Source organism: Gavialis gangeticus, unplaced genomic scaffold (assembly GCF_001723915.1).
Source record: "Gavialis gangeticus isolate Ggan-Ray unplaced genomic scaffold, GavGan_comp1, whole genome shotgun sequence".
In the NCBI taxonomy this organism is placed as follows: domain Eukaryota; kingdom Metazoa; phylum Chordata; order Crocodylia; family Gavialidae; genus Gavialis; species Gavialis gangeticus.
This window is the reverse complement of record NW_017728996.1, coordinates 33,152,116-33,168,152: the sequence shown is the minus strand read 5'-3', so window position 1 is coordinate 33,168,152 and position 16,037 is coordinate 33,152,116. Positions and strand designations below refer to the sequence as shown.

General features: G+C 43.1%; 1 protein-coding gene across 9 annotated transcripts in view; it reads right to left on the bottom strand.

Moving 5' to 3' along the window:
- Window positions 1-16,037, bottom strand: part of TCF12 (transcription factor 12) — a 407,201-nt gene that overhangs the window by 201,295 nt on the left and 189,869 nt on the right. For all 9 annotated transcript variants that reach the window (XM_019504280.1, XM_019504282.1, XM_019504281.1 and 6 more), the window contains exon 5: window positions 2,430-2,532. In XM_019504280.1, the coding sequence (XP_019359825.1) occupies window positions 2,430-2,532 (103 nt within the window). The remainder of the gene's footprint in view (window positions 1-2,429; window positions 2,533-16,037) is intronic.

Sequence of the window (16,037 nt, the reverse complement as noted above, 5' to 3'; positions counted from 1 at the left end):
CACACACACACACACACACACACACACACACACACCAAGTTCTCATTCTCAATCCAATGTTTTTTTCCCCCTTCTCAAATACAAAGAGACTGGATAAATTGTTATTGTAGAATAACTTTGCCTCATGCATCAAATATTACTACTTAGTGTAGTTCACAAAGTGAATTGGTTTCACTGTTTAGAATGGCTCTCCAATTTGGAAAATACTAATAACCAAGAACTAACTTGCTATCTGGGTCATCAGTCTAACATTAGAGTTTAAGAAGTGTAACTTCAGACAATATTATTTTTCTTGTTACTACAGAAAGTATCATAAATCTAAATCCTACTGTGGAATAGCAAAATCCTTTTAAAAACTTAGAGGTAACTTTTTCATTCCCCTCTCCTTTCAGCATTCCACATTGCTATGGGATTTATTTGTTAAACTTCTTAACAATGTGGTATAGTATACTTTCCTACTCCGTAAGGCAAATAAACAAAAACAAAAAATTTGAATTCTTTACTGTGAATTGTGTAAAACAGATAACTATTGACATATTTTTAAACAGTCATTTATAGTTTTGGGTTATATATTTTGTATACATGAGTATATATCAGAAAGTATTTTATAATTCTTTACTGAAGATGAAGGGGAATGAAAGACAATTGCTCTAACAAAGATGGAACCAGAAATGTAGCTGTATTGCATTACAAAAATATTTCAGTTCACAGCTGCTACAAGCAAATGATTGACATGCATATCTCTCACAATTCATGTAATTCCCCTTACAAAGCAATCTCAATGGAGGCTTCTTCTCAAATCTCTACTAATGATATAATTTCATTACATTTAATAGAATCATCTAGTTATCTCTTAAGTAAAATTGAAGAACTAGGAGGAGAGAGGAAAAAAAAATCTGTATTTTCTGCACTTAAAAGTTATTGTTTAGGAAATGAGTGATTGAAAACAAAACATGAAAAGACAGTCTGTCCCATTTTTGTATACAATTAAAGTCTAAATCTGCCATATATAATATATGCAGAGAATAAAGCAGATATTAAACCCAACAGCAAGCCATATGTGCTCTTGACTGAAAATGTGGTGAAAACATTAATACATTTAATTATTTGTTTTTTTTAGGTTTGCTACCAAAAAGAGACAAAGAAAAAATTGGCTTTGTTGTATGAAATAATGGGGGTCACAACAATGGGATGCCAAACTTACTAAGGTCACTGATCTTCAACTGTAAGTCCACTAACCTTGTGATGTGCAATATATTATACATGTACACACACACTAAATTGCACTAGAGATTCATACAGAAAATTTCAAGATAACCACTTTTTAACAATAGCTGCACAGTGGTTTTAGTCTGTCTGCTCCTATACATTGTGGAAGATTAAACTAGTAAACAAAGACAAAGCAAAGTAGAAAGATTTCCAAAAGAAATTGCAGACCACCAGGATTTGGATTTAGCTAATCCACTTAGATTACCATGGCCGTGTCTTAAAAGGACAATACTGAGATCACAAAATAGGTCACATACACAAGAAACAGAATACATAAAATGAAACAATGTCAACTTCACAGATGTAAAGCAAATGCAGAGCCATCCTTAAAATTTAAAACACAAACTAGACAGGCATTTGCCCTGAGACGCTACTCTTCCTAAGAGTAACTACTAGAAATTGATGATTTTAGGCTACAAATCCAGGGAAGGGGGAGGGGGAGACACACAACACTGCCATTAATATATTAAAATGTTCTAGCATGACCAAGGTCCAGGCAAGAAAAACAATTTGTTAAACTAATGAAGTAATGTGTCATTCCCTTAATTTTGAGACTTTTCAAAAAGTAGAGAGCAGCAGGGGAAACCCAGGCATAGACACAGTAACGGCTAGAGTTACTGCGTATAAGTAAATCACTGCACAATTTTGCTTGGGTATTGCATGCAATTGTTACAAATGCTAAAGAAACTGGCACTGAACAAAATGGACACCCCGATGTATTGTCTGGATCTCAACTCAGAAAAAGATGTCCAGACTTTTGAAAATGTGTGCAAATGATCTAGTCCAAATTTCACTGGAGCAAAATAAGCAGAAAACTAAAAGCAAACAAAATTTTCACACATTTTGCTTTTACAACACAGCAATTTGAAACTGATTTCTTATAGTTTAGATTTTTATGCATAGCCTCCTAGTTCAACCAGCTAAACTATGGGCATTTCAGCCTCTTTCCAAAATCTTGGATAAAGTCCCTTTGTTAAGAAAGCTGCACTTGTCACAACTTGCTCTGTGAAGAAAGACTTAGATAGCAAAGTCACTGTTGCCATGAGAAACACAGTAACTTCCAGATGCTTGATATGTCAGGCCTAGACAAGGGAATGAAAAATGTCTCTTTCTGACCAGAGAGGCATTGAGGGGCTACTCGCAAAGCATTACCTACTTACCCATCACATTTGAGTTCATGAAAGGTGTCGGGGACAATCCTTCATGGGGCCCTAATCGACTGTCATTCAAGTGATCACCGTAATGAGGGCTGTCTGCAAAACCCTAGAGAAAAAAAGACCAGAGTATTAAACAGATTATTTGGCAGCCCTACTAATTGAGTGTAATGACACTCTTCTAATTAAATGTACAGAATTGCAATTGGTCATTCATCATAAAGTTGGCTTTCAGATCTGAATATCTTGTGGAAAATATACTCTGCCTGTATTTTACATTACTCAAGTCCCCTCCCCGTCCTATCTAAAAAGAAACTGCACCATTTTTCCACCTAATGATCTGTGTCCTCATAGACAATGTTTCCAAAAAATTAAATAATACAAAAGTATCTGAATCTTTTTGGGGATGGATCACTTTAACTACTCTGGAAATGACATTTGCTCTGTAAAACTTCGCTTAAGGTGCCTTAATACACACTTGGTTAAATCTCTTCGTACTAAAGGCTAGGCAGAAATTTAAAGCTGAGGCCCAACCAAGGGAGGGGGGTGGAAACTGCTCAGGCTCACAGCAACCAGAAACCACCCAGAATCCCCTGGGACTATAAAATCATCAATCACTGAACATTTATCATTTTCCAGACTGCAGGCTCACATTCAAGACGACATTAATGGGGCTGAAACAGGCCTCACTATCTTTGCAGGCGTGCTGTCAGTTCAACCAAAGGGCTAGTAACTGAAGGCTAAATAACTGTCAAATCACTACAACTGCTTATGGATGCATGTCACAACTCCTTCTGCTATTCTGCTTCAGAAGTAATCTTCTGGGAGTCCCAACTCCCAAATGAATCTTTGGCTCACTTTATCTACTTCAGAATCAGTGATACATATGTGATAGGCATTCAGAAAGAATCTTAGTGACATTTACAACTTGGTTATGACCACGAGGATGTCCTCTGGTAACCATGACCTAGCCCTGTCTGTCAGACAGGCAGCATGTAGCAGCAGCTGCCCAGGAAATGGAGTTGCTTCTAGCTAAGGTCACCACATGTGGTTTATTTTTGTGCTGAAATGAAACAAAAGCATTAAATGTGCCAAATGAAGAAAAAATTACATGCAATACACAAGTCTATACAGGAAGTTACCAAGATCCTTAGCTTCCTTTTTTAGTTGACCAGTTTTCAATTAGATAGAAAAAAACCTGGAGTAATCATTTATGCAAAACGTTTTTATCAAGACACAGAGACAAACAGAGCTGTGAAATACACTATTACCCTCAAAAGAGACCATACATTATAAACACAAAGAGTTTAAAAGACAACCTAGGACTGATCCAGTAACTTAAATAACACCACCACCACCATCACCTTTTTATGGGTAGAATACACCACTGAAACAAGACTGTCTTCACCAGTAACCATAACACAAATTGATTTACGTAGCATAAAAGCTAGCTCTTCCTATCCAATATCTAATGCTCACTTTTACCTCCGAAGAACAAAATATTATACTGTAATACTTGATTTCCTTTTTTCTTTCTACTTCCTAAAACACTGAGGTGAGAAATTGATACAGAGAGTAAGTCTGCTCCTCCTCCCATCAGAATGTCTGCAAGAATGCTTCTAATTCTGATTACTTATTTTTTTCCTTTCAAGATCTTCTACACAACTGGACACATCAACTGATTCTGTTTAGCTTCCAGTTGCTAAAAAGTCCCCCTCTATCCTCCAGCCTAAGTGCCCTACACAGCTTTCAAACATTTATTGGGGGAAAACGTGCTCATGTGTCACATGCTCATGCTCAGCATATCACTATAGATGGAATTCATTCTATAGTCAAAAAGTTCAATTAAAAATTAAAATTCTGGGGGCCTAGTTCTCCTGTTTAGTACCTTATAAAATCAGTTTTTTAGTTCTGTGCAAAGTACAACCTACCCAGTACCTACGCAGGCTACAGACTATCACACATCAGCTTTGGTATCTATTACCCAGACAAAATCTTCACAATTTATCTTGTGGCCTCAAGCAGCAGAAATTCATGCTTTAAAGGCCTAAGTACCTGGGGTTCACTCCCCAGCGCTGAATCAGCCAAAGTGGCAAAAGAGAATGCACAATGCCTGGGAAACCCATCCTCCAGCTTCAAGAAAGCAAAATAAGAAGTTATAAAGGCACAGAAAAAGAAAATGGTTTAAATTAGAACCAAGGATATTTCAGAATTTTCCCTGCATTTTAGACATTTTTGTGTTTCTCTGGTTGAGTCCTTTATAATCTGTTTCTTTAAATGTGCACCTCAGGTTTTGGTTACATAACAAGACTTATGAAGTCCATAAGAAAGTGTTTCAGTCTTTCAGATACATAAGAATTCAGATTACCGAATAAAATGGCAGCAAGGTAGCGCAATCACCGCTTCAAAGTAAATTTACTATTCCAACTAGAATACAACCCTTACAACTTTAAAACACTGGCAGGAAAAAGAGAAGGCTAATAGTGCTTAACAGTACTTCACATCAGTGGCTGGGACTGAACAGCTGGTCAGGAAGTAGGGAAGGGGGAGAGAAACATCAGCTGAACTGGTAGCCATTGCCTGCTGCACACCTAAAGACATACCCCTCCAACCTAAAATATCCTATCTAAAATATAGTGTAGTAGCAGTTAAAGAACATTGTATTAAATGCAATTCTTGGTTGAAGGTGGATAAAGCCCAAGATATCTGTACAATAGCATGATCTCTGCCTGTAACAAAAAAAGCTTTTCCAGAGAAAGGATACAGCTATGGTCCGAATCAAAAGATTCTGACTTGCACTCCATAGGGAGAATGGACAAAAGCTATGTTCAAGAGAAAAAGTAAGAATATCCTAAGGAAGGGAAATGGTTTACTCATCTGCACATAGCCCTGGGAGGAAACAAATCTCCAAAGAGGATTTTCCTACCTGACATTTAAGAGCTTAAGAGTTACTGTTTAGTATAGATGGAAGAACACATGGGTAAACTTTTATTTTTTGGAAAGGGTGGATTCAAGAGGATAAAAGCCTGTTGGTTTCACTGTACACTGACTGTAAGAGTTAGGAATGCTGTGAACAAAGAAGCAGAAAGCACTTCACCCCCTCCACCTCCATCACTCAACTGTCTTATCTGGAAATTAAGGGTGTGCAAAAATGCCTGAACTAGCTTGGGTACCAGAAACAGTCTAGCTGCAGCAGCAGAGAGCTCAGTGCAGGCTAATTTACTCTTCCTGTCATGGTAAATTAGTCCGCAGAGAGCTCCATGCTACTGTGAATAGACTACTTCCAGCACCTGAGCAAGCTCAATTAAAGCTAGCTTGGGTACCTCTACATTATGCTGCAGTCTGCAGTATAGACATACTGGGCAAGAAACAAAAGCTGATATTTCTAACCACTGATAAACAGGCAAGAACTGAGGAGGTGGCTAGGACAGCTGGCAAATCCAAAATTATTTTGCATGAACTATGGGTATGGCCATCTTCATTTCCCCATTCTGGGTGATGCCCTCTAGATGGATATTTTGCATAAAGCAGGCAGTGAACAGCCTCCTTCATCACAATCAGACCTAATTTATGACTAAATGCAAATTAAGAGATAAAGGTTTTATAATGAGTGTTGGAAATCTCTTAATCAGTGAAAAATGGTTTTCTTGAAGGGAGAATTGGGTAGCAGAGTTGGACCTTAAATATTATTTTAAAGTTTAAGGGGTGGGGAGCAGAAGGGGAAACAGAATCTGTGGTTTCCATCAGTGCAAGTAATGTTTATTGGGATCTCAGAGGTACACTTTCTTGTCCTAATGGCAGCAACTGGCTGCAGGAACAAGAAGCATGTGCGCCCCCTGAGCGTGGTAGTGCACCCCCTGTGAAAAGGTAGCACTGACACTGTCAGCAGTGCCTGCAGGCAGTCACCACTTGCCTTGCCACCCTCCCCCCACCCGCACTGCAGGCGGTCCGCGATCACCGCGGCCGACCACCCCCTTCCCCCGGCTGCCAACAGCACTGCAGCTGTCTGCAGGAGCTCCCCACTTACCTCTGCCACGCCCCCGCCACCAACAGCACTGCTGCTGCCTGCAGGATCTTGCCATGCCCCTCCAGCCTCTGGGGGCACGTGGCGTTCATGGGCCCACACTGGGTTTCCATAAGTCTTACTAGTACCTGACTTGAGAAAGTTGGGAGTAACAAAAATAAACAAATTGTTCTTCACTGACCTGGGTTGTCTGAAGTTGAACAATTACTTTATTTGCGTATCTGTAATGTTTAGACAGACTATGTGCTTCTGTGGGAGAATTAGTCTTTTAAAGCTGCTGTTTAGAGTAGCTTGTGATTCACTTATGACAAGTAAATAGCTGCATATAAATGCAAATGCTAATGCTGCAGAGTGTCACAGCTAACTAAATACAATGGGCAGAACTACAACTATGAAGTCACACCACTCTGTCCTCATGAAGATGTGTGGTTCACAAGCTGTAACTTGCAAAAAAAAAAGCCAAAAACCAAAAAAAACCCCACACTAATTTTATTTAATAAGCTAATTTTTCAGCATTGGTACTTTACTTTATCAAAGTGATATCAAACGCTGACAGGAAAAAATTAAGTACCATTTAAAAGGCACTCAGGATTTGAAGGTTTCATGTTATCTCCTTTTAAAAAATTTTATCCTTCTAGTATCAAGTTTGATCTAATTCTATGAATAAGGTTCATAAGTTAAAGTTGCAGCCATGGCTTCCTTTATTTTATCTGCAGTACTTGTTATATTTTGCCTTAAATCAAAATGATAATATATTGCAAGGGTGGGCAATTATTTGGCTTGTGGACCACATAAGGAGTTTTTTTTGAACTGTTGCAGGCTGGTCAGCACTCCCCACAATAGCACACCAAAACTCCCTACATGAGATAGGGCCACGGGCAGGCAGCAAAACTCTTTATGTGAGATGGGGCCACAGGCAGGCAAGGAGTGGTGTTTTGGACAAGAATGGGTAGGCAAAGGCAGGATCACAGGCAGGTTCACAGGGCACTGACAGTGTGGGGGGCCAGGGCCCAGAGCAGAACCACGACCCACTGCCCACATGGCCCTGCCACAGGTGCCAATTCCACAGGCAGGGGGGCATACAGGAAGCAGAGTGTGGCTCTGCCTTGGCTCCAGCCCCATGCTGTCACTGCCTCAGGATCCCAGACAGCTCCCCGTCCACCTGCAGACCCATTCCATCTGCTTGGTTGCCTGCGCCCTTGTCCACATGGTTCCCAGCCAGTCTCCATGGAGACCTGGGATCTTGGGTCGGTGAAAGCATGGGACTGGGGCTGGAACTAAGGCTGAGCCCCAGTTCTGCAGGCAGAGATATAAGAGCAGTAGACCCCAGCCCCACACTGTCACCATGCCATAATATGCCTAGGCCAGATGAGACTGAGGGACCCACCATGGGCCAGACAAAATCCTTCAGTGAGCCTAATCCAGCCCATCAGCTGTATTTTGCCCACCCCTGATCTATTTAAACCCTAGACATTTATATGATGTTTCAGTTAGTTGTACACAGAAGTATCCAGAGGTCCCAAGTCATTAATAAAAACAATGCAAATCAGTTATATAGCCTACAAGTATTTTTTTTAATTAAACAAATGCATGCATTTACAACGAGTATCCCTTTGCTATAGCCATGCTATTTTACTTACAGTACATTACAGAAAATCTGAAACATCCAAGTTACAATTCTTGGAGTGGTTTTGCACACCCAGTAGTGTCAGTAAATGCAAAGCCCTCCAGTACTGTAAACACACTGCTATAAGCCTAGTTCTACACATGTAATTATATTGATACTAGAGCTTTTACTGTTACTACTATATGGTGGAAAAACCAGGGGGAGTGGGTAATCAGTAATTAGTCACATGAACCAGCACATCTTAGGTTCACAAAAAAAATTCCAAACCTTAAGTTCCATTTTAAAACTAATTTTGGCATTTAGCAACTCACTTTAAATAAGAATTGTGCTCCTAAATCACTTTTTGAAAATGGGAGTTACAAGGCTCTTGAAAATGTAATTGTTTGTATTTTGCACAACATACTAATACTATTCAAATTAATGAAATTTTACTGTTGGCTTCAATGGAATCAGATTTCTCCCTTAAAATTGGACATGGGACTTAATTCTGGCTAAGTATGAACAATCTGAATTAAACAATTCACATCAAATTTCAAAAAATTCTTGAGGGGAGCAATTCAAGTTTGCTTGAAAGGGGAAACACACAATTCCAAATATTCCCTATTCCATTCTTTCCCACTCTCCAACCTCTGCTTCCACTTCTCATCTAATCCTGCAGTCCATACCTGCACCTACTCCAGGTCATAACTGTGCTCCTTCAGAAGAGAATTTTCAACAGGAGAATTGTCTGTACAGAGGCAAAATTATGCTCTTCATTTTAATTTTTTTCTTTCTTTTTTTCAGAATGAGGTATTTCTAGGTTTCATACCAGTCTACTCAGAGAACCAGAGAAGAAAAGGACAATAATAATGCAGTTCACATTAAAGTACAAATTTTTTATATTTTCCTGTAATCCATTAAATTCTAACTAACAGCTGGGGTCCAGCTTTGGGTGCTCTGCCTTCCCTTGCAAATCCTTGGAGATAAACCAAAACTAGACCCCAGCTGTGCCTCTTAATTGAACTTCAAGGAATCAAGCTGAGTTTTTGTACTTTGGCTAGTTGTTTAATATAGTGTTAGCATTTAAAGGATCCCAACTAAGCTTGGAAGTTAACATTCCAATAAGATGAACAAGAGTTCACACCTCTGCTACTGTTATAGTCAGTGTGTTTACACACTGAACAGACATAGCAGAGACAAAACTTTTATGAATATTGTACGACTGCCTAGTGCCCAAGTATAATAGTCTTTAGGTGCTACGGACCACTAAAAGATAACACCAGCTGAAGATCTCCACATGAATTATTTGTTTTAAAAAAGGATTCTGACAGTATCTCCCAAGATGGTCTCATTAACAAGCTAAGGAAATACAGACTAGATGAAGTATTGTAAGGCTAACTGGTTGAAACAAAGTGCTCAAAGAGTAGCCATCAATGGCTCAGTGTCTAGTTGGGAGGAGATAACAAGTAAACTTCCCCAGGGGGATGATTTGGATGATGGGACTGAGTGCTTGTTTAACAAATGCACTATATCATGTGCAGATGACATGGCTGGAGTTGCAGACACTCGGGAGAGTATAACTAGTATCCAGAATTACCTGGATAGGCTGAAGAATGGTCCACAATCAACTGCATAAGATTCAACAAAGATAAGTGCACTTGGGATGGAATAATCCCAAGAAAAACTACAGATTGGGGAATGACTAGAGACACTGCAGTACTGCAGAAAGGACCTGGGGGTTACAGAAGACAGCCTACAGGCCAGATCTGTTCCCCCAGCTCCATGTCATCTGGCCCACAGGGCTCCACAGTCCATGGCCCTGCAGGCTAGATGGGGCACACTGGGCAGCATGGGTATACAGGGCCAGACAGAAGTGGCATGGGGCCCTGATCCCTGCAAGCAAGACCAGGCAGGACTGGTGCAGGGCACAATCTCGGCCTGTGGGTCCAAACCTGGTGCACAGGGTCCAGTTGGGCCCACAGATCAGCCCTGTGCCATGCATTTGACCTGCAGAGCCAGAAGGTTGAGCACCACTGTAGTAGACCATAAGCTGAATATAAGCCAACAGCGTGCTCTCGTTTCAAAAAAGGCAAAAGCATACTGAGTTGTATCAACAGGAATGTCACTTGCAAATCAAGGGAAGCAATTCATTTGCTCTATTCAGCATTGGTGAGGCCTAAACTGGAGTACCATGGCCAGTTTCAAGTTCCACACTTCAAAAAAAGATGTGGACAGATCGAAAAGAGTTCAGCGCTAAGTGACAAAAGTGATTAGAGGCTGGGGAATATGACATAAGGAAAGGCTAAAAGAACTAGTGTTATTTAGTCTGGAGAAGAGAAGACTGAAGGGGACAGGGATTTGATTCAAATACGTGAAGGGCAATTATAGACAGGATGGAGTAGGCTGTAGGGGACCATCTGTGTTCAGTGGTGTTAAGGTGTAGCAGAGGAAGTTTAGGTTAGAGATAAGGATGAATTTACTGACTCAAAGCTGTGGAATCTCCATCACAGAAAATTTGCAAGAGCAAGTTGGACACTCAGGAATGCTCCTGCCTTGAGCAAGGGGCTGGAATAGATGACCTCATAAGGTCCCTTCCAGACCTACCTTCCTATGAACCTATGAATCCAGGAACCAGGCAATATCTAAATCAATCATTGGTGTTTAAAGGAATGGCCACCCAACATCTTGACAGATGAAAGGAGACGCGACGAAGTCAGTCAGCCAATGGAGTTTGGCAGTGGTGTGGAAGAAGAGCCCAATGTGCAAGCAGCAAGCCTTCCCACAGTGGCTACAGGTCCATTCATCACATGGAGGTTGAAGCATGCTCTGCTTCCTGACTTGCCTGCAGGCCTCAGTCTAGGCTCTCCACAGTGACTGCACCAGCTTTGACCAGGCTTCTCCTGACTGAGCGGTTGCGGATACGGTTCTCCCAGTTGTCAGTGGGAATGGTGAATTTCTTGAGACCTTGCTTGACCTTGTCACTTTATCAGAGCTTTGGCTGTCCTCTGTGTCACGGGCAGTTCTTGAGATGGCCATAGAGCACAGCCTTCAGCAGATGATCTTGAGGAATGCGCTCCATGTGTCCCAGATAACAAAGCCTGCGAACATCCAGCATAACCTGCAGAAACTGTAAGCTAGTCCTCTCAAGGATCTCATTGTCAGTGATCTGTTGGACCTAAATGACTCCAAGGATTTTTGAGACAGCAAAGGTGGAAGCGGTTCAATCTCCACTCCTGCTTGCAGTACATGACCCAACTTTTACAGCCATAAAGGAGGGTACTCAGGACACAAGCCTGATAGGTGGACACCTTCGTGTTCAGAGTAAGCAGTTTGTTGTTCCAGACATGTGAGGTAAGTTTGCCAAAGGTGAGAGGCTTTGCCAATTCTGGCACCAAGTTTTCTATCAAAGCTAAGTAAGCTGGTAAGAGTTGAGCTGAGATAGTAGAAGTGGTCAACACTGTCCAGAGCTTCATTATTAACATAGATTTTGGGTGGGATGCTGGTGCTGCAACATGACAACTGTTTCCTCGATACTGATTGCCAGGCCAAATTTGATGTTTAAAGGGGTAATACAGTAAAGCCACTGCTATGTCTGTCCTTCTGATGAGATGTATAAATGAGACTGACTGACTAGATTCAAGTGTCCGAGGATACACAAAGGAACTCTGAAATTAATAAAAGTCCAGTTGCTGGTTGCTGGGGTGACACACTGTCTGAAGGTCAAGCTGAGACAAGGGGTCATTCTGCCTAGCCCAGACCCAAAACTGAAAGTGGGCAATACATCTTTTCTTAAAGCTTAAGAACGTGAACAGGACTTGTGTTGTTTTACCTCTTTCCTCGTTTTACTATTTTTGCAGATACATTTTTTAAAAACTTTAAGAAGCCCCCAAAAAACAAGCTATCCTTCATCACTACACTTTCATACTGGTCACATACTCTCAAATTAAAGACTGTAGCAAGGGCCAAAACCCAGCTGGGTAGCTCACAGAACAGGAGGTAAAACAGGAGAACTCTTGGACTTGGATGCCCAGTCCAAGAGTAGTAGTAAAATCAAAGGATCCCACCTTCAGTGAAGGACAGGTGTAGACCTGTAACTTAGAAGGCATGTTCATGCAGAACAAGAGATCAAAACTCACTAGAACAATAAAATACCACCATTATAGAAAACCTCCTTTTTAAAAAGGGAAAGCTTCATAAAAGCCCTATAAGACAGACCACAGCATCTCTAAAGCAACATTTCTCAACCTGTGGGTTGTGACCCAAAAGTGGGTCACAAAAATACATGAAAGGGTCGTGGACAAACTGTAAAAATGGATCAACAAACTTTAAAAATGGATTCTCTTTTAAAGGAGAAAATGTGGGAAACCGTGGCTTTTCCCTTGCAGGCTGGCAGAGTTCCAGCCTGCAAAGGGCTGCTTGGGGCCCCCCAGACCCTCCCACACACATCCCTTCCCCACACACTGGGGGGCTAGGGCCTGGGGGCAGGGGGCAACAGGTCAAGAGTAAGGGGCACTGGGTTGGGACTCGCAACCGATGTTTACAAATGGGTCCTGGTACAAATTGGGTTGAGAACCACTGCTCTAAAGAACCTTTGTGTCTGTTATCCTGATACTACTACACTATTACACTAAATTTCTTTTATAAAATGAACAAATATTGAAAACTTGCTCAGTTTCTTCCCTGACATATACCAATATTGTTTATTATTTAAAAGCCAGAGAAAGATACTTCTGCTGTAATTTTGGCACGCTTACCTATGCCTTGCAGACCAACTACATTATATCCATGGCGTACCTTAACATCAACTGCCCTGGGAAAAAGTACTCAGTGCTCTCACACGTAGAAAGCATTAAAACCTCAGGTCATGTTTTTAACTGAACAGGAAATATTCTGAGAGGCTTACACAAATGGTTACCAAATATTTAATGTGAACAACTGAAGGAAATTTTTTTCAAGTGAAAACAATTCAAAACTGGAAGGGGATGGACACTAGGGCTATGCGAAATTTCAGCAGCTGTGTCATTTCAGAGGTGTTTTGGTGCCCAAAACACTGAATCCAAAATGAAATGGAAGGCTCCAAAATTAAACAAGACCATCCAAAATGTTTTGGAAGTTTCGGAGCCAGGAAACAGAAACTAAGAAGAGGGAGGGGGAAGAGGGGCGGAAGGACTGCTCTGATATTGACATCTGTAGCTGGCCAGTGTCTGAGATCTGTCCCCGAGGTCCCTTCCGATGGCAGCTTGCTGTCATCCCGCGCGCAGATATAGGGATCCGTGCGCACTGGGAGAAGTCTGGCACAGCCTCACAGCTCTCCCAGGTGCAGGCCCCCAGATCTGCTTGCAGGATGACAGCAGGCTGCCACTGCCAGCTGGGGCCAGCACCAGCACCCAAGTCTGCTTAGCACCCCCACAGCTACCCAGGCCCTATCCCCTGCCCCACCCAGCCTCCCTACACTTAAAAGAAAAAAGCCCTGCACTCACTGGCTGTAGCAAGGCCTCTGGGACCTCCTGGCAGAACCCCACCCAAGCAACCCCCACTCCCTGATCTTCGCCCTCCGCCTGGCCATACCCCTGATGGTCCCCCCACCTGGCCCCAGCCTCCCAGCACTTTAAAAAAAACAAAAAAAAAAGTCCTGCACTCACTGGCTGTACGAGTGGCAATTGGGGCCTTTGGATGCTCATTGCAAAGCCCCCTTGTGCAGCACAGGGCAGTGGGGATCACCTCCCCTTCCCCCCCGCACCTAGCACCTACACAGCAGCTGTTACATCACATGAGTGCAGCGTGGCTCAGCAACGCACCACACACTGTCTGGGAGCTGGGGCAGCTCCACTTGTCAGCCGACACCGCTCAGCCCCAGCGGCCCCAACTCCTAGACAGCACGCCGCACCCTGCCAAGCTGTGCCGCACCCATGTGATGCGACAGCTCCCACATGGGTGACAGGTCGGAGGTGGTGATCCCTGCTGCCCCCCACCGTGCTGGGGGGCTCTGCCATGAGCACCCAGAAGCCCCAATTGCCATTCCTGCATCCAGTGAGTGCAGGGCTTTTTCTTTTTTTAATATAAGTGCTGGGAGGCTGGGGCTGGCCAGGTGGGGAATGGAGCCAGGCAGGGCATTCATGGGGGCTTCTCCCATGGCTCCCCCCACCTAGGGAGGCAAGCACAGCTGGAGGAGCCACAGGAGAACCTGCAGCACCTGGCTGTGCCTGCCCAGCCGATCCAAATATCCGAAACAGTCTAGCTCCATCCTCTTTTGAACACATTTTCAGATACCTGAAGGCTGCTATTAAGTTGCCTCTCAGTCTTCTCTTCTCTAGATTAAATAAGACCTGTTCTATCATGCACTCCTCATAAGTCATGTCCGCAGCCCCCTCATCATTTCTGTCACCCTCCACTGGACTTTTTCCAATTTGTCCACATCCTTTCTGTAGTGAGGGGCCCAAAACTGAATACAGTACTCCAGATGTGGCCGCACCAGTGCTGAACAGAGGGAAATAATCACTTCCCTTCATCTACTGGCAACGCACCTACTGATGCAGCCCAGTATGCCGTTAACCTTCTTGGCAACAAGGGCACACTGCTGGCTCATATTCAGCTTATTGTCCACTGTAACCTCCAGGTCCTTTTCTGCAGAACTGCTGCCCAGCTAGGCTGCCCTTCACCTGTACTGGTCCATGAGATTGTTCTGTCCTAAGTGCAAGACTTTGCACTTTTTGAACTTCCTCAGATTCTTTTTGGACCAGTCCTCCACTTTGTCTAGGTCATTCTGAATCCTTGCCCTACCCTCCAGCAAATCTACTACTCCCCTCAGCTTGGTGTCATTTACAACCTTGCTGAGGGTGCACTCTATGCCATCTTCCAGGTTGTTGATGAAGACCTTGAACAAAACAGGCCCTAGGAACAACCCCCGGGGGAATCCACTTGTTACAGTCTGCCAACTAGAAATCAAGCCATTGATTACTATTCTCTGAGCCCGATGCTCCAGCCAGTTTTCTATTCACCTTACAGTCCATTCATCTGGCCCATACTTCCTTAGCTTGCCTGCAAGAATGTTGTGGGAGATCGGAACAAAAGCCCTGTTAAAATCAAGGTACACCACATCCACTGATCTCCCCGCATCCACAGAGCCACTCATCTCATCACAGAAGGCAGGTTGGTCAGGCATGACTTGCCCTGGTGAATCCATGCTGGCTGTTCCTAATCACCTTTTTCTTTTCCAAGTACTTAGAAATGGATCTGCTCCACGATTTTTCCAGGGACTACAGTGAGGCTGACCAGTCAGTCATTCCCTGGATTGTTCTTCTTCCCTTTCATAAATATGGGCACTGTTTGCCCTTTTCCAATCATCTGGGACCACTCCTGATCACCATGAGTTTTCAAAGATGATGGCCAATGGCTCTGCAATCACATCAGCCAACTCCCTCAGCACCCTCAAGTGAATCCCATCCAGCCCCATGGACTTGTACACATCCAGCTTTTCTAAGTAGTCTTTAAGCTGTTGTTTCAGCACTGAGGGCAGCTCACCTCCTCCCTAAACTATGCTGACCAGTGCAGTAGTCTGGGAGCTGACCTTGCCTGTGAAGACTGAGGCAAAAAAGCCTTTTCTGCATCCTGTCACAAGGTTGCCTCCCCATTCAGTAAGGGGCTCACACTTTCCCTGATCCTCCTCTTGCTACTGACATACTTGTAGAAATTCTTCTCGTTACCCCCCTCACATGCCTTGCTAGCTGCAAATTCAATTGCGCTTTGGCCTTCCTGACTTCAGCCCTGCATGCCTGAGCAACACTCTTATACCAGGGATGGGCAATTATTTTGGGTGGAGGGCCGCTTACTGAGTTTTGGCAAGCCATCAAAGGCGGCATGACAGGCAGCCAGGGGCAGATAAATATTAATTTTCTAAATTTTTTTTAGGGGTCCTGCAAGCTGGATGGAATGGCTTGGCAGGCCACATCCGGCCCGCGGGCCACATTTTGCCCAGCCCTGTCTT